At 34.2% G+C, this 20,775-nt stretch overlaps 3 protein-coding genes across 5 annotated transcripts in view; 1 reads left to right on the top strand and 2 right to left on the bottom strand.

Annotated features, from left to right (window-relative positions):
* LOC126914140 (protein split ends-like) overlaps positions 1 to 11,332 on the bottom strand; it is a 380,706-nt gene extending 369,374 nt beyond the window's left edge. The window contains exon 1 of one of the 2 annotated variants that reach the window (XM_050717651.1): positions 7,805 to 11,332. In XM_050717651.1, coding sequence (XP_050573608.1) covers positions 7,805 to 9,252 — 1,448 coding nt within the window. In that variant the 5' untranslated portion in view covers positions 9,253 to 11,332. The remainder of the gene's footprint in view (positions 1 to 7,804) is intronic. The other variant, XM_050717650.1, reaches the window with a different exon arrangement.
* Positions 11,333 to 11,938: 606 nt separating this feature from the next.
* On the bottom strand, positions 11,939 to 16,708 carry LOC126914156 (dnaJ homolog subfamily A member 1). Its single transcript, XM_050717747.1, has 5 exons — positions 16,540 to 16,708; positions 14,282 to 14,467; positions 13,895 to 14,189; positions 13,474 to 13,813; positions 11,939 to 13,377 (listed from the first exon to the last, which is right to left on the bottom strand). The coding sequence occupies exons 2-5, from the start codon at positions 14,411 to 14,413 to the stop codon at positions 12,948 to 12,950; spliced, it is 1,197 nt and encodes a 398-aa protein (XP_050573704.1). The 5' UTR covers positions 14,414 to 14,467; positions 16,540 to 16,708; the 3' UTR covers positions 11,939 to 12,947.
* Positions 16,709 to 17,345: 637 nt separating this feature from the next.
* Positions 17,346 to 20,734, top strand: LOC126914167 (40S ribosomal protein S24). Of its 2 annotated transcripts, XR_007709592.1 has the most exons (5): positions 17,346 to 17,486; positions 17,848 to 17,916; positions 18,140 to 18,463; positions 19,887 to 19,961; positions 20,606 to 20,734. XR_007709592.1 is itself a non-coding variant. In XM_050717765.1 (4 exons), exons 1-4 carry the CDS (start codon positions 17,484 to 17,486, stop codon positions 20,606 to 20,608), a joined length of 399 nt encoding a protein of 132 aa, XP_050573722.1. In that variant the 5' UTR covers positions 17,350 to 17,483; the 3' UTR covers positions 20,609 to 20,734. The 2 variants fall into 2 exon arrangements, 1 of the variants encoding a protein (XP_050573722.1); XM_050717765.1 differs by lacking the exon at positions 19,887 to 19,961 and having other exon boundaries at positions 17,350 to 17,486.
* The last annotated feature ends 41 nt before the right edge of the window (positions 20,735 to 20,775 follow it).

Here is a 20,775-nt window from a genome sequence, read left to right as displayed (position 1 = left end):
GTATAGCGTTTCGTGTATCTTGAAATCGTTCGTATTTTGGTTACTCTTGGTCGATGCAAGAATTATTTCATATGGAGAACTTTACAAAATTAAAGTTAAAATATCTTTTAAACCGTAAGAACGCAAAACTATCTTACAGAGAATAAAAAGAAACAACGACTAATGTATAAAGAGACACGTATAATGTTTGCTATTAATACTTTAACATTACAAAATTCACAAAATAATGGGGCTTCCCTTTTGGGAGATATACGCGATTTTTATTCGTCCTATCCTAATTCTTAAAATTATTACTTCCATCGGTACACATTATCTTTTAATAGGCAATTTTCTATTATTGCATTACAGATGTTTACGCAATTTATAGGAAACTTAAACGTTTCAATTTGTACAGAAAGCATATGTTATGCAAAAATACCCAAGATAAAATACTCGTTACGATATTTACAGGATGAACCAAATCTTTATGTAGATTCCATTTCTTTAGCTATGCTTGTATATGTATGGACTGGCATAGATATACCTACTATTCACAGATATAGTAACAACGAAAGATAAAATACAAGCGTACATCCTTTTAACCGTAATTTCTTCATTAAAATACGTCGTGTCAAAAATAAACGAGTACGTATTGGAATACTTTTTAGTAATATACATAATATACAGACATCGTATACTGCGTACGCTTTGCGAGAGGCCTGTTGTTTTTCCCTTCGATCGATCTTCATTGATTTCACGGCAGAGCCACTTTTCCTGCCAGCCAACCGGCGGCCGTTTGTGTTACAAATGAGCGAGCGATTCTTCGCTCGATAATAATCGCCGTACATCAACACGCAAGAATGCGGTAGAATATGATTCTATTAAAAGACACGTTCACCAATGGGGAAAGAAGATTAAATGCCGTGACGAGTCGTCAGCTCTACGATGCATTTTAGAAAGCGGTACACGCTCTAGGAACATTTCGATTTTAAAATAACGCGCCACGCGCTGCCAGACCAAGTGAGAAGAAGATATACCGAGAGCCGTGAGAGTAAATGCGACAGGTATTTTAGGAGTACCAAATGATACGTGAAAGTACATCAGAAAAGCATGGATAGTCATATGTAAGTATTATCTTAAGTACTACCTATTCTATATTTATTGAAAATGCTACTTTCCTTTAAATGTTTACGATTAATATAATCGCGAATTTTAACATCTTCGGTACAAATCCTTCTCTGTATTTCGTGGAAAATACTTTATTTTATATCTTTGTGTATACATATTTTAGAGAGACAAGATACGTTCATGACTTGAATAAAGTTTTCTTTCTTCTTATAAAGATTATGAGCAAGTATACATGAACTAATTGTGATATAAGTCTAGTAAATTGTAAAAAAAGAAGTATTCGATGTTTCAACTTTCAACTTCGAGGAAGATACAGCTGTAATGCGCGCTTTTGCTCGATGAAAATAATTAGAGACTTCGTTGAAGGCATATAAGCGTTCGTAGGCCACAGCAATGGAATTTTTTTCCACGCATATATGTATGTGTTCATAAGCGAAGAAAATTGATTTTGCTTCACGCATACAGACGCCTATAGCTTTATAAAAGTATTTTTAATCAGCACTCTTTTCACAAAGGAAAAAAAGAAGTTTCTGTCTTTCTCATTTGCGTGTATAGAAAGTGAATAGCTCGGAAGAAAAGGTTCATTTGTAAATGGTATTAATATTATTTCCCTTTTCATGAATCATTCTATTAAAGTAATTGCATACACGAATCGCGTATAAATATGTAATTAATCCTTTGGTCAGAAAAGTACACAAAGTAATTAACACTTTATTTATCTAATCCATAATTGTTTCTTTCTTCTGAACGAATATTTTTTTATTTCTCATCGAACATTAGAATTTTATGCGCAAACTCATAAACATACTGATTAAGTAGTTGCAAAAAAATAACGCAATTTCTTTTCATGGAAAATCATATTTTGTAAAATCAAGCTGGATAGAAATACTAGTTCAAAGCTATGTTGAAACTAGTTAAAAATTATGTTGAATATTCTAAAACACATTTACTTTTAATATAAAAATTCGTTACCCACGTGCTTAATAATTGGAATACAATTTTGAAAAGTGTGTAACGTTGGCATAAAAGTAATCGATTTAGAAGAAAAACTTTAATAGACCCGATATAATTAACATACAATTGACATTACAGAACAAACAATGACAATCGATCGAATCGCTTGCGCTTCAATTTATACGTAGTCAATCAGATACCGAAAACGTCCACGTGGTTAATTACTTGTTTATAATATTATTATACAACCATCCTCGGAGATTATTAAGCAACTCGTTGCTTTCAACCAGTAATTAATATTTGTTTCGAAATTTGATCCATATCGTCATCGAATGTTTAAGAAACATAAATAACAAATAATATGCGATGAGAAATGCAACAGCCTATTGCAGCTTCTAACAACGGATAAATATTACACGTACTGTATATTTTAATTTCGCTATATGAAATGTAATACTTAAGAAAATTTTAAATTAAAAAAATAAGCGAAACTTCTATATTTTCGATTAATTTTTCTCTTATACCCAAGATACGATATTATTAATATAAAAGATATTGGATATTTATTATTACGTATATAGAAGAAAAATAAAATTGTGAATAATAATATATATATGTAGAACAGCTAGTAAATGATTAAAGAATAGTAAGCACAAATAGAAAATAGAAGATATCATATAGAATATGAGAATAAATACAAGATGGAAAATAAATAAAACATGAAATTAAATAATATCAAATTTAGAGCGTGGTTTCTTCATACTCGCGGCTAGAAATAGAATCGATAAGAAAGTATAAACGAAAATAGAGGCAAAGCCGGGTCGTATAAGTATAACGTTGAAACACATTCCAGACCATAGAATGGAAACCGCTCACGGGATTATCCTTTACCCTAGCGCAATTACAAATTTCATGATGGCACTTAACACTATGCAAAGTAAGTATTCTAATGAATATTCAAAGTGCTCAGCCAGGAATAATTGCAATGCCAAGTATCTGTGCTGAATCTCGCAAACTGCGTCGCAACAGCACTAATTTAAATAGATTTACATTAAAAACAAACATGCCAAAACATCCATCTAAACGGGTCAAATATTAATACGTCGTGACACTTCAAGGTACTATTCTTGAACGTTATCAACACTTCCCATTTGAATGGAATTATAATTGCAAAAGGGTTCGAATAATTTCAAGAACGAGCAGGTGAATATTTCATTGCCATCAATTTCCCATCCTTGATGATAATTCCTTTCGCTCGCTTGGTTTACCTCAAATTTCAAGTGGCAAACGTTTAGTCCTTCCGTCTTTAATTTAATTTAAAACACGGTCCGTAGTTACCAAAGAAAAATACATAAACTGGCGAACAGATGTGAACATAAACTAAAATCTGGCACCTCTTGCGCTATAACTTACTAAAAATATTAATACGTTGAGAAAACGATGGAAAGAGAGAGACAGAGAGAGGGGAGAGAGAGATACACGCATACGGAAGTAACAAGTTTTGGATTACAAACTCTTTTCTCCTTTTATCGGAACAATTCTTCATCACAAGATTGAAAAAAAGAAATCTTTGTTTTTTAAATTACGTATCAAATAAGAAGAGATCTCGATCGACTTACAATTTGATAAATACACTTGCGCGTGTACAAATATGCTTGTTCTATTATCAAACTTCTTACCAGGAGAGAAATTTTATTGCCACTTGATATGATAGTAGCGCTACGAATATCATAAGCTTTTCGCGAAATTACTTTGCTCGTATCCGAGAGAAATATCAAAGAAAGAAGCACGATCAAACGTCTCAGACGTCGCAGACTTGCGTCCGAGAATCTCGCAGAACGTTTACCATTTCAACGCGAATAGTAGATATGTATATAGGGGACAAGAGTCAGGTCAAAAAAGTAAAAAAGGAAGGAAAGGACAAGCGGACGAAAGAACGAACGTCAAAGCTGAAGCTACGGTTGATACGAGGAGACAACACGAGACGGTACACACGAGAAAAGAGAGAAGGGAGAAGGTCGGGGGAGGACCAAGAGTCCGAGCACCTAGGAGGTATGTACGAGAAGAGAGAACGAAAAGAGACAACAGGCCAGTAGATATTATAAATCAAGAAGAGGACCGTAAAGGGAACGTCGGTGGCGAAGGCGAAAGAAGAGTGAAGAAGAAACTTACGAGGGAAAACAGGGGAGAGTATGCAGGGGTAAAGGATAAGAGAGGAGGGGAAGCATGGTCGTACATCACCGCTGGTATTTACGACGTACCATCGTAAATCAATGATCGCACGAACACCGCAGTTCAACGAAATTCCTTTTCCCTTCCTATATATGCCCCTCCCCTCTCCTTCCTTCCGACCATTCCGCCGCTTCCTGTACACGAGCCGATGTGAGAATCTGTCCTGCCATACATCGCCTTGGACGAAGGATGCTGAAGCTTAAGAATCTTTGAAGGAATCCTTGCCCTACAGCCAAGATATATCGACGATTTATCCGGCAAGACAAAAACTATTTGTCTTCGCTAGAATTTTCGAACGTAAGATGAATTCATCGTTTTCGTCTTGAGCAATTTATGCGGCTACTTTGACAGCATCGCCGATCTTAGAAATCTTTTTCTCAATGAACACGTCGGATCACGATTATAAGGAGTCTCGTCAAGGTCTATAATTTAGCGATCACCGATTTCAACCAATTGTTGTTCGACGATTTTGTATTACTGACGGCCAATATGCCGTCGATAAATCACTTCTTAAGAACCATCCTACAGGAACCGCAGTCAGGAAATCGTTGTTTCGAAGCGATGTCCATCTTATAAATTTAAAGCTTCGCAGATATTTGAATCTAACATAGAGAAGAAGGTAAAAAGTTGTACGAGTTTGCAACAATTTTCTTATTAAATCTTATAATCTCATAATCTTTTTATCAAGCAAAAAAAGGAATTATTACATGAGAAACGATACAATCAGCGAGAGTAAAGAAATTGATACTTTAAAACAGATAACAAGGCAAAAACATAATTTTTTGTCCCTTTCGTTTATTCGAACAAGCGCTTTAGGTAAATAGGCAACTAGAATCGAAGCGTTTCAATGTGATTCCAGAAAGAATAAAGGACGAGATAAATATATGTACACAAATATAAATCGGAATGATCATGCGTCCGAATTCTTCTCTGGTCAGAAAAGAAAATGGACCAATGGGCTAAAGGCATTCAGGTAACGATGTATTGTTTGTCAGGGTTCTTTAGACGTCGTTTAAACCGTGACTCGTGGCAGCCTGGGAAGGATCGTTTAACGAGGTTTGCAACAGACCAGGTCAGACCTTTTCTCCGCTATGGTACACGATTACGCCATGAGACGATACCCTTTGCGCTTTGCAGCGTCTCAAGGAATCAACTTCCCTCGTTCGACATAAAGGTAGATGTGTCCCGTCGCAGCTGATCCCAAGTGATCCGTGTAGAATCACGTTGCGCGATTGTCGAGACCTCGATCCCGTCACTCGCCAAGTCAACTAACCTGGGGAAAGCTGCATCTACGCGCCCATCTGAAGTCACTCGCGAAGTACGATTTTACGTCTGCTTAGACCTCGTAGAATGGTTTTAGAAAGATGTTTTTGTAATTCTTTTGGAATTTACTCTTTATCCATAATTCGATTAACGCTTCTTCCAATAGACAAGATAATAAACAATAAACTGGTGGCAAAGCATTTTACTCTAAGAAATTTTACTTTAAAAAACGATTTGGGAATAGATAAGCATTGTAATTTAACAAAATCAAGTATGTCTGAATCCTTGATGCATTCCTCAAACTGGCGTTATTTTCCCTTAAAGTCCAAATTGAATACGTTGATTAAACGTTGTACTATTGTTAGCTAATTTGGAAAAAGAAAAAATAACCGCTCCAAAGGAAATAATTTATATACAAAACATACACGTATAGGGGATTTTATAATACAGACAAGAAATTGTTGAAAACTACTGGAATGTGAAAATTATTTACGAGATAAACGATGTTGTATCGACTATTCGATAAAAAGATCCTTGAGAACCGCACATGTACTCGTCACGAAACGATCTTCCTTCTACGCCAAACAGCTACAAATTTATTTACCTACGCGGCGCACGTCAGAGAATTTAATCCGTGCAATTTTTACACGTTACGCGCAGACGGGACAAACGTGCCCTTAGAAAAAAGAAAAAGCCGGAGGAAGCAAAGGAAGACAGCGGGAGGATGCGTAACATCTTGGCGGAGACAACCGTAAAAAAGGCACGGTGGAAAAGATGAAAGTGACCCTCGAACGGACTTTGAAAAGAACCATAAAAGTACAATGAGGGGTTAGAAGGAAGACGCCTTCGCTTTTAACGTACTGGATGAGGACGGGAAAGGGGGCGTTCAACGGCGAGCCTTGGCTCCCAGAAAATTCGTGTTTTTTACTCGAACGTCGGGAAAGATTACAAAGGACGGAAAGGGGACAAAACCTTTTTAAGATCTACGACGAAAGAAGAGGCGAGTGTCTCTGTGCTTAGGTGACGAATCTTGCGAGCGCTTGTTACGCTCGATGCTTTATTATCAGAACGAACTGCCGTAAGTCATTTTTGACTAACGATCTCGTTTCTCTGTGAGACCTCACCATGCCCACGACCTTACGCACAAAAGAGGGGAATCTCTCACGTGGCAGTGTCCCCCGGTTTCTATCCTAATTTACCAGTCACTTCGCTAATCTTATTTGCCCGACGCTGGACGCAGTTTAATTCCATTAGCGAAATTAAAGTTCTAGCAAGAGCATTTAACCGCGGATCGATACCACTAACCCGCAAACCACTGAGACAAACCCCGATGAAATCAATTCTGAATAACGCGATAATAGAAATTTTTACGTGCGCTTAACGATTTTATGCGATTAAAAATCGTATTTCTTTATTTTTCGTGCGATACGAGGCAATCGAATGTCGATAGCGAAACTACCAATTTTAGATCTCGAGTTTTTGCATTTAATAAAAATGTCGTTTCGGCAAAATTAATGTTGTCTTTTATTGAAATAGAAACGCGATTGTGTACACTTATTTAGGTTTATCGTATTGGTTGAATTATAATCATCTACGTATAGCATTTCAAGCTTAAGTTAAGCTATAAATTAACTAATAATATGTAATTTGAAGAATTATTTATTTCGTCGAAAATCTCTCTATTTTTTCTATCTGTATATTCACATTCCGCTCTATTTTTTTTTTTTTTTTATTTAATTTAACTCGGAATATTTGCAAATCAATGATGCCATTAGGATGACTTATAATGACTAAAGCGATGAATAATTAATACAGATGTGAATGCAAATTAAGAATAATACAATGTTAATAAACAGACGCAGTCATTCTAAAAACTGCATATCATGAAGTGTGTGATATGCATTATATAAGTTGCACAACCTAAATTACTATATCGTAAAAAAATGAAGATACATTTCATGAAATTTAATTGGACAAAATTTCGTTTCTCGTTATACATTGAAATCTATCTGTCTTCCATACGAATTACAATAGCCGTTTCGTCACTGCATTACACATATAGCAATAATTGTATATAATTGAATAAGTATTATATTCCGAAATACAACACTCGAAAATATAATAGAAAATATAATCATTTTGGTTCCAACGTATTACGCAACAACAGAATGAAAAACGAAGTGAACACACATTCCACACAAGCCAATTAGAAAGCGATCGTGACCGGAAAAAAGGAAAAAGGACTCACCTGATATAAATGATGACCCCGTTGGTGCATATCCTTTTCCATCCACGTGGTACCGTAATCGCTTGTTGCTGCTGCTGTTGTTGCTGCTGCGTAATCACTGCACTACCGTTCATCGTCAGCACTACATTTTGTTGAACTTGATTATTGTTATTGTTCGAGTTGTTGATGCGCGGAAGCGGCGGTTGACGCGCAGCCTGCTGCGCGCACGAACCGCCGCCGTTAACCGTCGTCGCGGCAGACAAGCTGTCGTGTGCCGATTGACTTTGACTTTCGGGGCTGCTCAGGCTACTATAAGTCGACGATTCACCGGTATCAGATCGGACAGAGTCACAGCTAGTCGCACCACTACCACCACTACCAACAACAACAACACTACCGCCACCACTGACAACACCGACGTTCGAACTGGACGAAGAAAGCGACGAGCCGGTTTGGTTATCGAAACCGTCCTGTTGCCGGCTCTTCTCGTCCATATTGATACGTTGCTCGACACTGTCGCCTTGAAAAACACTCGCGGATGCTTGAGACGGTTCGTTTCCCGGCCGTACGTACGTAACACAAGCGTCGTCGTTTAAAAGACTGATACAACCCTCCCCGAGATTATTCTGCGTGATTTGACTGCCGCTATTGTTATAACCCGTGTCAGGTAGTCTCGCTCCTGCTGGATAAATTTCACCGTGGATTCTCGATGGAAATAATTTGTTGGGTAGCATCTCACCGGTGTTCACCCTGCCGATCGGCTCTACGTTATTGGTTGCGAGGTTTTCGGTATTATTCGAGTCGTTTTCCAATGGATTTCGGTTCGCCGGATTCTTCGTGTCGCACGCCGACACTACGCACGTCATCGTTGTGGTCGCGGACGTGCTGGTTGTTTCAACTAGATTCGTTTGTCTGTATAATAAACCGTTGTTGGAAACGATCGTTCCGTAATCTTCTTCGTCTTCGGTGTTACTGGTTGACATGGATCGTGCCGATCGGCTCGACTCTCCATCGGTGGACACATACTCGAGTGTTTTTAACCGACAACAATTATTGCTGCCAGCTACGGCAACCGTGCTGCCAACGGCGCTGTTATTATCATTGCAATAAATGGCGGTTTTGGCGGGAAACGTCGCCGCCGCCGTCGCCACCTGCGGCGGCAGAATGCCGGCGTACGTCGCCTGCTGCGGAGACTGATAGCCGACTGCGGTAGCAGCAGCAGCAGCGGCGGCGGCATTCTGACCGACCGCCGTCGCGTACGCAAAATTCTCCCCCGATACGTAGACTAGAACGCTATTTTGTTGGATCCCCTGTGCGTGCTGCGGATGCTGTTGCTCTTGCTGTTGCTGCTGTGGTTGCTGCTGCTGCTGCTGCTGTTGCTGTTGTTGCTGCTGTTGTCGATTATGATGATGATGACCGTGATTCGGGAGAGCAGGGTGCGTGGACGGCTGCTCAGGCTTGCCGGCCATGGTCCAGGTCCAGCAGCGCTGCAAGTAACCCCGACACCGACATCACTGGAACCCAGGTAGCACGCCTACGTGGAGACACCTCCAGATTCTGCTGCATCCTCCATAAACGGGAATGATCACGCGTTTCCCACCACCGAAATCCACCGCGTTCTTTCGGTCGTTCCTCTTGGCCACGCACGCTCACCGATCATTACAATCTCACACCTGTCATCCACGTTCTCGTTCTTCGACATCCTCGGCTTTACCGCGCACGGCATACCAAATGGATAGTTTCACCGATTGTTCTTCGTTCGCTCGATTCTTAATTTCTTCGCCAATTTTTAAATCACATGCACGTTCACAAACACTTTCCTTGTTTCTAATTACAGACTCGTACTAACGGTGCCAAGATTTTGAAATTGGAGAGCATCCGTCGGATCACAGACACGCGCTATTCACCGGTCAATGTCCGTCTAACCTCTCTCCTACGATCGGTGCACTCTACCATGGTACTAGTTTCGTTGGTCGTTCGTGATTTTAATGCGTCGAAGATCACAGTAAAATTACGTTAGTGTTATTCTCCTTATCCAACAATCACATGTTACAAGAAAATAATAAGACGAGTCGACATCTTCCATTCAGTTAATATGTTTTTGTTTTGAAAACTTGTTTGCTCTGATAATAAGAGCGTTATTTCACTTTCTTTCGATTGTATGCTTACGCGGGCCAATAGATTTCTTTTACGAAAGAACAACTCAAAATCGAATAATTACTTACAATGGATAAGTAAATCGTGTTTCGTTAAATAAATCCTATGACATCTGCAGTGGGAAGAAAACAATTCCTTTGAAATTGTCATTCCCTATACCGGTTCGATGTAGAGCAAGCGGATAACATTGTTTATTAGGAAATTACGCTTCTGCTGTCATTTACAAGGTCGATTTACAAAGCGTCGGCTCGCTCATTTGTCTCGTTCACCGATTCAGTCGCGTCGAAACAACACAATGGGGCCAAGCATTCAACTAACCTAGACTCTTCAACACACTGTTATTTGTAACGCGTGTACTATGTTACGCCGAAAAAACGACGTTACGAGTCAGAGATTTCTCTCAACGTTGCAGATGCCAACGAGTAACGTTTAAGTAAACTTTGGTGAAAAAGAATGCCACACTTCTAACCAAGAAAAATTGAACTATATAAGAAAGTCAGGTCGTTGAGGTCGTTGTGTCATTGCCACGGTCCCGTCGCGTTATTCGCGGTCGCAATTCTGATTACTCCGTTTCACATGTACGCACTTCTCAACCGAGAAATAACGAAATATAATTCGATTATGTCATTACGAGCCACTGTCACTAAAAAAAAAATACGCTACTCTGAATCTTCGTTCACACACTAAAGAAGAAAGCCATTTTCTTCGACACTGAATACGTAAAGGTTAATAGTGACCGAGCCACGACTCACTCGATCGGTAATGGCGCGAATGCACTCTCGGTACAAAAAACACTTTATATTGCCGTAACAATTCGCGTTAAATCGCACGGACGGACGTACGTCGTGTTATGACGCTGTGTCATCGTCACAGCAGCAGTAGCACCACCACCACCACCACCACTGCCTCCACCACCACCACTAGTACTACCACCACTACCACCAGTCGCGGTTACGAACTCGGGTTAAGTTAACTAACCCTCTTCTCGACTCGAACACCTGCGCGGGCCGCGCTCATCGTTTTCACCGAACCTCACTTCTTGATCGCGTGGAAACGCACGCTTATTATATTCTGACTAGCACAGTCGCTTCGCTTTCTCGCACTGATCCCTCGTTCCCTATCTCGTAATCACTTTCTTTCGTGAAACACTTCTTCGACACCAACCATCGAACGAAATTCCATTTTGCAGATCTTATGCGTACGCTGTTTTCGCGTAACTGATATTGGAAAAATATGGCTCCCTCCGCATACCCAGAAACCTTTGCGGCATCTCCGACGTCTGGCTTTCGGGCACTCGTATACGCACGTTACAAAAACATCGACCCTCGCCGCGATTATATCGCCATCGTTAGGCTATTCTACGTAACTCAAAGGCACGTTAACATTGTTACATCCACTAATGCCACTATTTAATATACTGGCATGCGTATTCCAATTAAATTTATACGTGCATAATAAATCTTTCGTAAGTGCCGACACTTAACTAAACTAAACTGAAAATTTAAGAAAATAATTTTCTTAAATGTATATGTATATATACACATACATATGTATGTGTTGATTGCGAAAAAAATTGAAATATAACATGCACATGAGGGATCAGAGGTCGAATTTTAAACACCTTTCTTTGTTTTGACATACTTGACATTATACTTTTTCAAATTTATTTGAGACGATTGAAAACCGTACTAATCAATCACCAATTTATCTATAATAAATAAGATTATAATACGCGTCTATTTAAATTCGCTACAATAATTGCGGGCGAGTACATGACCTAGTATACAGTAAATTATGCGAAGATTGAAGGCGTGTTTAATTTAATGCAGCCGTACGATCATTAAAATGGACAGTTGTTTACGCGCATTATTCAATTTTAATGAAATATATTATATATTAAAAAGAGCAACTTTTTTATAACGTTATTGAATGCATTTTCTGAAATTATACTTTTTACTTTCAGTTCCAGTATTATGGTTATAAATAAATACTAGAACGCACAAATCTTGTTTTTTATTACAACAGATAATGAATACGCGCAGGTATAAGTCCAGTTATACACACACAGGAACCACATTTTTTCCACGAACTGTATTTTGAATAAACAAGATTTTTTTTTTAATATCGTCATATGTCACTATATGAGACTATAAACAAATATTAAACACTACCTACATGTAATGGAATAATGTACCACTGAAAAAAAAAGTAATTTTGAAGTCTATAGATCAAGATTACATTTTATTTCTGTTATAATAAATGTGTTCATCGATATTTCATACTATTTTCACGATCGTCATATTACTAATATAGACATCGATTTAAATTCCAGAAGCTTGTATTGTAATAAAATACTAATAATTTAAAGAATTTCAAGGAATATGCGAATACAGATTAATTACTAATTTTGTTCGACTGTCTAACTTTATTTCTCGCATTCGCAGTATGCGCGTATCGATGAAAGTCGAAAACTTAAACAGAAAGATATTCACAAATAGCAGAAAGTAATCAGAACGTTCAGCGTTATACGATGTACTTGATTATGTTTTGCTTTCGTTATTAACGTTACACGACGTCACAAATTGTTGAATAAATTCAATTTTCCTTATCACTCTGCTTACTGATAAGTACATCTCTTTAAATACTTTTCTACAGCAAGCGATGAAGTAATTTGTAACCAGTTTACCAGCTTTCACCAGAATTTATAGTTTAATTCAGAAGTGATAATAAATGTACCATCAACAGCGTTTAAAGGTCTCCTATACAATTCAGTATTTGTGTATGTGATCTTTATACCAGAATCAATAGTGATTCCGCAGGTGTAAGTTTCACAGTCGTGCACTTATCTAAACATTTTTCTCAAGTTTTTGTCGTCTGTCTTGAAAAACTGTTATGTGTCCGCATTTTTTCGTCCTTCTGTTAATACATATGATTCAGAATCGAGCGAATGGGACAAAAGTTTAAAATGAAAGAATGATCATATTTATTGTGGATTGATGTAATTGAATTAATTCGTGGCACATTGAACTCCGGAAGAACCTCCTTCGTCTTCCTCATACGCTTGTCGTTGTTCTCTTCGCTTCACTTCTTGATCTGGATCCAAGTCCATAAGAGAGCAATCTTCTGCTCCCTCTGGAATTATAACCTCTTCTCTTGGTGGTAAACATTGTTCGAGTGTTGAAATGACAGACGGGTCCGTAGATTTCGGGAAATTCACTACAAATTGAATTATAAGCCTGCCATGTGTGAAAGGATCTTTGTAAATCGGCATTCCCTCATTTAGAATGCACTTTAAGTCTCCATGTTTTACAACAGATCCAGGATATGAAGTTATTACTAAGTCTCTCCCGTCTAAAGTGCGAATTACTTTCTGGAACCCACAAAGAGCTTCTACAAGCTCCAATTGCATCCTCATAATTAAATCGTGACGCGAACGCCTAAAATAATATAATTAACAAGCATTATAATCCAAATATGATACAATACTGTTAAATGTAATAATGTTAAACGTAACAATTATATAAAATACTAACTTAAAAATTTCGTGTTCTTTCTCTTCAAGAACAATCATAATATCTCCTGGCTCGTAATCTGGTTCTTGGTCACCTTCTCCAGCGAAAACAATCCTCTGGTTATGTACCATACCTGGGTCGACATGAACTTCCAAAATCTTCCTATCTCTAATGGTTTTTCTGCCGCCACATTGTTTGCAGCGATCACGTGGATTAATACGGTCTCCTTGACCTTTACAGTCTGGACATATACTTTGCAGATGCTGTAGCATTCCAGGTCCTAGTTGCTGTATTTGAACTTGCATACCAGAACCATGACATGTTGTACATTGTTCCACAGAACCTTTCTTCCCACCAATACCTGATAAAAATATTTTGATGTGCAACATTTCATTTCACATGTTCAAAACACCTTTAATAAATATTACTATATAATATGTACCTTCGCACTTATCACAAATGACATTTTTCTGTAAAGCTAACTTGCGTACGGTTCCTTTATACAATTCTTCTAGCGAAACAGATAAGTGATGTATAACATCTTGACCCTTGCGTTCTCTCCTACGACCCCTTCCACCAAAACCTCCACCAAAGAACATATCAAAGATATCCATTGGCGAAGAGAACACATTGCCTCCTCCACCACCTTCTTTTAAAGCTTGTTCCCCGCCTTGATCATAAATTCTCTTCTTTTCCGGATTCGACAATACTTCATACGCTTGTGAGATTTGTTTGAACTGTAATGTGAGAATTAAATTTAATAGTCAAACTTTTGTTTTATAACATTCAATTAGAATCTTTAGCATATTGTTACATTAAAAATACGAACTTTTTCTCCTTCATTAGGATTTTTATCAGGGTGATACTTTAAAGCAAGTTTTCTGTAAGCCTTTTTCAAATCTTCCTGTGTACATCCAGGTTTCACACCCAAAACATCATAAAACGTAGTTTCTTTTACCATTTTTATTGAATTATTTTCTTTGGGCGATCTTCAATTGTAATTATATTGCTCCTGCTAAAGATCAAATAAAGAGAAAATATTATAATTTTGCATTTTAATTATCTATTGTTTTTACATATTTAATGTCTTTATAATCACTTATCGATATTTACTTTAACACGAACTATTAAACATATCAAAATAATGTTTTGGTTTTTTCGTTTTCTTCTTTACAATTATTAAGAATATGTTAGTACTATTGATAAAATTAATGTTATAATGTTTATTGTATATATTATATTAGATTTTATTATTCATTATTTATACTAATTATTTATATATAATATATTTAGATATATGTTAGAGGCTGGTTATTCTAGTATAGAAATATTCCTCAACTTGAATAACATAAATATGTAATTCATTATTCATTATAAAAATTAGCATTATCTGTATAATTTTCTTTCCACATTAATATGCATAAATTCAGTACAAAATACATACTATGTATTTCATATTAAATACTTAATTTTATGTAGCAGACCAGTTATATACATAACAATAAATGTACATTTTCTTTTAAAACAAAATTATTTCAAAATAATAAAATATGAATCGATATTTATTATAATTGATAATACGTATATCTAATAAAATAAAATTGCAGGTAAATACACATATAGTATGTCAATTTATATATGGAAATGTAATTAAATCCATGTATATTACACCGTATTAAACATCAAAAATAGTTTTGTATTAATATCTGTTACAATAGTTTTATGAAGTATAGTAAAAGTATCACACAGTTATAAACTATACTTTTTTATTAGATGATTATTTATTTAATTATATTTATAAAATATTACACAGATGCACGATGAAAAAAATACAACATGAAAAGTCAAACACCAAATTGAGAGGCTAATCGTTATGCAATTTAGGGACGTATGTATGTCCCTGATGCATGTACCACGAAGTCATTATGTATTTGCATTAAAATTCATTAAGTATAGATAAACGCAAAAGGTTGAAGAAAAAGAATTTTATATTTTTTCATTGTTTTTGAGATAGATAACTTAAGATCAAAATACTAAAATATATTATTGATATTTATATACGTATACACGTTTTAAACATGCAAATTACGAGTAATGACCTTGAACTTCAAATACTTCTAATTTTAATATCGATATAACATAATTAGAAGTATATATATAAGATGAAAAAGAAAAATTATTTAAAACTTGAGAGATCTTTATAATCGACTTAAAGCTGAATAAAAATGTTATAATTAACGTAGAGAAGTCTTTAAAGTGTATTAATAGGCTCGTAGAAAAATCCAGCAAATTGTATCCATGTGCGTGTTTCGTTTCAAAATGGCGACGACATGATATTTTAAGATGATAAAATATAATTAATTGACATAAAAAAGAAAATTAAAACCTCGGTCCAATCTAACGCAGTGTTTGTCGTATCGGGAACAAAGAACACTACACTTTCTAGATCCTTCTATTAACGTATACATGTATATACACATATACATACGCAGATACTGGAGGTTTGGACTGCCGGTAAAAAATTGAGTAACAAAAGAGTAATAAAGGACAAAATAATGATTTTCCAAAGCAAAAAAAAAATTAGCATTATCTTCCAATTTAAATGGTACAAGTGAAATTGGAGATGTAATTAGAACTTATTACGTCTTAAATGACAGATTATACTCTGCAACTTCAACCACGTTTGGTATTGACACGAACGAGAAAGGCAATAGGGGAACATCCACCATTTTTCAACGTTAAAGTGCGAGTCATGGACGAGCACGACTTGTACTATGATAAAACTTATTGACGAGTATTTCGTAATATACAATATGCTTCAACAAGCATAGAACTATTATTCAACATCCAAACACCCACTTTAAATTCCCGAATCAGTAAAATGTTCTGAAAATTGCTACAATATTCCATAATATTCTCATGCTATACCATAAATTGACTCTACACGTTACCGCTATGCGAATTCCTACCTCGAGAAAATTTCGCGAGTTCATAATCGATCGCACGATTCAACCATGAAAATTCTATCCGTTTGGACATATTTTCTAAAATATTTTGAACCTCACGATTATTTGTGTTCAGTCTTACCTGTACTAGCAGAAAGAAAGCTACTCGTGCAAAATATTCGTGTGCTGTTAACGCTCGTCCCACTCCACGTAATACAATTTGACGAACGGTTGTAAGCGTATAGAACTCTCACCAATATTACTGCTCGTACCGTACCCGTTCTCGAAACTTCCTAGGAGAGTAATGGACGTTACACGGAAGAGAACCAATCAGATGGTCGAAGAATTGCAGTCAGCGCCAAATGCAATTACGGTCTTCCTAAGAGTCTCATGGGTATTTGTCCCAGTACTTCATCGATAAAGTAGTAAATAATTAGTTCATGTACGTGAAAACAAAGAAATTCACAAATTAATATTACACAATTTCTATATGATTTGAAATTGCAGTGAAATAAAAAAAATTTTAATTAAAAAAATTTTTAATTTTGCTTATAGTAAAATACAAATTCAAAAATCCAAATATACGAACAACACTTTTTAAAAATATTTCTTTATTTTTAATAATATTAAAAGTAATACTATTTTAAGTAAATAGTATTTTATTATAAAGTAATGTGGTAAAACTGTTTTAAATACTTATTGAAAGTTTCTAGATATTTTAATAAAATTTAAAGTCTAAACAAAGAAAATGTTACATTACTCTGGTTTTTAATAATTACATATCATCTAAAATACTTAATAATATTGTATAACATCTTAAATAATTATTTTGTTTAATTATGCAGTTAATACAAAAAGAAAAATTTTGCATTGTTACATAGAATAATTGTGACGGTATATTTGGTAATATGTATAGTCTGTTCAACGAAACGAAGCAGTAAACGTAAACAAAATTCGATTGCCGCGGTTGTAACCATTGACTGCTGACTAGTAACATTCGAGAGTCGTGTCTCGTTGGATAGATTATAGATCGCGCTGCACGTTTCCGTAACAATTCTTTTGCTGGCGGTACCGTAATCAAGCAAAATGGTATGTATTTTGTATCTCAAAACTATTAATTAATCGTTGAACAAAATATGGAATATTTTCTTAAAATGTTATCAATGATGTATAATTACTCAGTTTTTTACAAATATAATTCCTTGATACCACCTCTACCAATATCTAACATTTATATTATTATAGCGTGACATCTTCATTAATGGTACAACACTATAAATGAAGAATAAAATGTAAACAGAAATATTTTGTTTAAATACAAAAGTGAAATTATGAAATTAAATGTTTTTTATATCTTTTTAAACATCTTTATGTAAGACAATATAATTGTAATGAAGATAATGAAAAACAAAACATAACCTTGAAATTGGATTATTGTTCTTTATTTCAGACGGAAGGTGCTGTTACGATTAGAACCAGAAAATTCATGAGCAATCGGTTATTATGCCGAAAACAAATGGTATGTTTGTATATTAATATTTATTATTTATTTTTAGTTGAAATAACATTTCTTTGGACTTTTGTCTTTTGCTGTCTTGTCACATGTGAAAGTGTATTGTGCTATTTATGTGTATATTATCTCAACACTTCAACTAATAATGAATAAAGATAGAAATTTCTATTATTATTACAATTAATATTCATCTATCTTTTTGTACTCATAAAACAATGTTTTTTTATAGGTAGTGGATGTATTTCATCCAGGACATTCATCAGTACGAAAAACAGAAATACGTGAAAAATTAGCTAAAATGTACAAAGTTATGCCGGATGTAGTTTTTGTGTTTGGTTTCCAAACTAATTTTGGTGGTGGCAAATCAACTGGATTTGCACTGATCTATGATACATTGGATTTTGCAAAAAAATTTGAACCTAAATACAGGTTAGCTAGGCATGGACTATTTGAAAAACAAAAACAAACAAGAAAGCAGCGAAAGGAACGTAAAAACAGAATGAAGAAGGTTAGGGGTACAAAGAAGAGTAAAGTAGGAGCTGCATCTAAAAAGGTAAGATAATACTATATCTATTTTTCAATTCATTATTATCTTTAAGTAATACCCTTTACTTAATGTCATTACATTCATAATATAATTAATAAGTATTCAAATAGTTTATTAAAATTTTTGATAATATAAAATAATTTAGCGATGGCAATAATTTAAATGATTTGGAGATGACAATATATATTTATTTGATGATAACGTTTGTATATATATTATTTGTTTGTAATTTTATTTCAATTTAAATATTTTAATAGGATCTGATAAATACATATATATATATATATATATTTTTTTTTTTATTAATTTTTGTCAGCTGCAAAATGATATTGATTTGCATAAATTTCTTATTCATACTTCCATTGAACTTCAATATACACTGGATTATTATATATATATATATATATTAGGTCATTCGAAAAGTTTCTTTTGTTTTTTAAGGAAATAATGGACGCGTAACATTTTTTATTTTATATTATTTTATCGAATTATGTATGATCCATTTTGTTCTATCAAGATAAAGATCACAATGTTTGATAGATTAGGTTTCATGTTTGTATAAAGATACATTGTTGTAAAAGATGAGTCTGTAAAAGAAAGACACTTTCAACAAGACAACCTAATACTTAAACCAATTCTTCTTTGGATATATTTTTGGATTCAATGAATATTTAATTTAAAACATTTTATTAAAATATTCATTGACAAATCTTATCATTACAAATTTCAATCATTGAGAAAAGCAATATAATAAACAAAAATTAAATATTAAATTAAATTAAAAAATTAAATATAAATTAAAAATGATTAAAATTATTGTTAATGAAAAAAAATTTTATGTTTATTTAGATTTTAATTCTGCATTTTCATTTTTCATCAGTTATACCTTCTAACTAATATGTAAATTTTTTAGAGGAACATACTATTAATTAAATTTATGAATTCATTCTCTTCAACTCAGTTTTATAATATTTGAACTGAGCAGATAATGTATATATCTACATAATCAAAAACATTTTTAAACATAAAAATTTTTAAACATGAAAAAGAAATACAGATAATAGTAATATTAACACATATCTAGTTTTTTAGTAAAATATAAAGTATTTTAATTTTACACTAAGTATGACAATGAAATTGTTTTATATTGATTTGATTAAATAGTTTTTAACTAGTTTCAAATTATGTAAATGTATTTTTATATTATTTCTATAGTATAAAAATAAATTATTATGATACTGAGAAACTGGATTTGTGAATTAATAATGTAACTATTATATAATTTGGATACAATAAATTTTTTACAATTATATGTGTAAAATATACATATAAAATATTATATAATATATATAATTTGGTTATATGTAGAAGAAACACATATAATTTTTGCATGCTATTCAGTGGTATACGCTTTTTATTTGCATTCTAGGGAAGGAAGTAGTCAAATGGTCATCATTTGTACTACAAGCTTGAAGAGGGAACTTAATTATGATGCTCATATATGGTCAGCATGCAAACTTCTAAGTTTCAGTTTTCTTTTTATGTTTTCTTGGTTTCTTCCTTTCTAGATTTGGTTAAATATATTCTATGTTGTGATCTTCCTTATGTAATATGAATTTTAATTGAATTCCTGTAGTATAGTTTAATTGGATTCCTGTATATTTCATGTATTGTAACAATTGCTTCTCTTCCCACATTCTTATTAATTTCTCGTAGAATAATTTAGAATTAAAAATTGTCCATATATTTTCCAATCATGTGTTAACTATTTTTAACTGTAGTTTATTATAGAATTATTAGTTTTGATACAATTAAAGTTATTATTAACTCTTTGCCTTAAAATTTAGGGACATTTAACAGAATCTTACATATTATATTTCAGTAATGTCTAAAAGGTAGATCTTATGTATATATTACTTGTATTATCATTATTTAAGAATAAGTGCAAGATAAAAAGACATTAGAGAACTAAGTAAAATAAGAACACTTAATCCTATATTGAAGATCTCCTACAGTAGTAATATGTATTTATTGTTATTCTGATTCATGCTTCTAGTAGAAGTAGAACATTTTTGCATGTTTGGGGTGTAATGGTAATTAATGTTGAAATTGAACATTTTACTGACATTTTTTTTTTTTTTATTACAGTAAATCCATAAGACATCATGAAGGGCCACGATTTGTTCAACAGGGACGTAAAAATTATTATAATCATTTATTGCCCCAGATAATTATAATAAATTTTATGGAATAAAAGTGTACTCTTCTCGATGGAAACATTTCATTTTAGTACCCTTTTCTATTATACCTCACTGTTT

The sequence above is a fragment of the Bombus affinis genome, chromosome 3 (assembly GCF_024516045.1).
Source record: "Bombus affinis isolate iyBomAffi1 chromosome 3, iyBomAffi1.2, whole genome shotgun sequence".
Lineage (NCBI taxonomy): Eukaryota > Metazoa > Arthropoda > Insecta > Hymenoptera > Apidae > Bombus > Bombus affinis.
This window is presented reverse-complemented; position numbering and strand designations above follow the sequence as displayed.

Excerpts from the sequence above, each read along its gene's own strand:
- LOC126914167 (XM_050717765.1), top strand. Across the intron at positions 17,917-18,139 it reads TATTATGCCGAAAACAAATG|GTAGTGGATGTATTTCATCC; the intron begins GTATGTTTGTAT and ends GTTTTTTTATAG.
- LOC126914156 (XM_050717747.1), bottom strand. The coding sequence starts at position 14,413 with ATGGTAAAAGAAACTACGTTTTATGATGTTTTGGGTGTGAAACCTGGA. Across the intron at positions 14,190-14,281 it reads ATCCTAATGAAGGAGAAAAA|TTCAAACAAATCTCACAAGC; the intron begins GTTCGTATTTTT and ends CTCACATTACAG. Across the intron at positions 13,814-13,894 it reads CATTTGTGATAAGTGCGAAG|GTATTGGTGGGAAGAAAGGT; the intron begins GTACATATTATA and ends TATTTTTATCAG.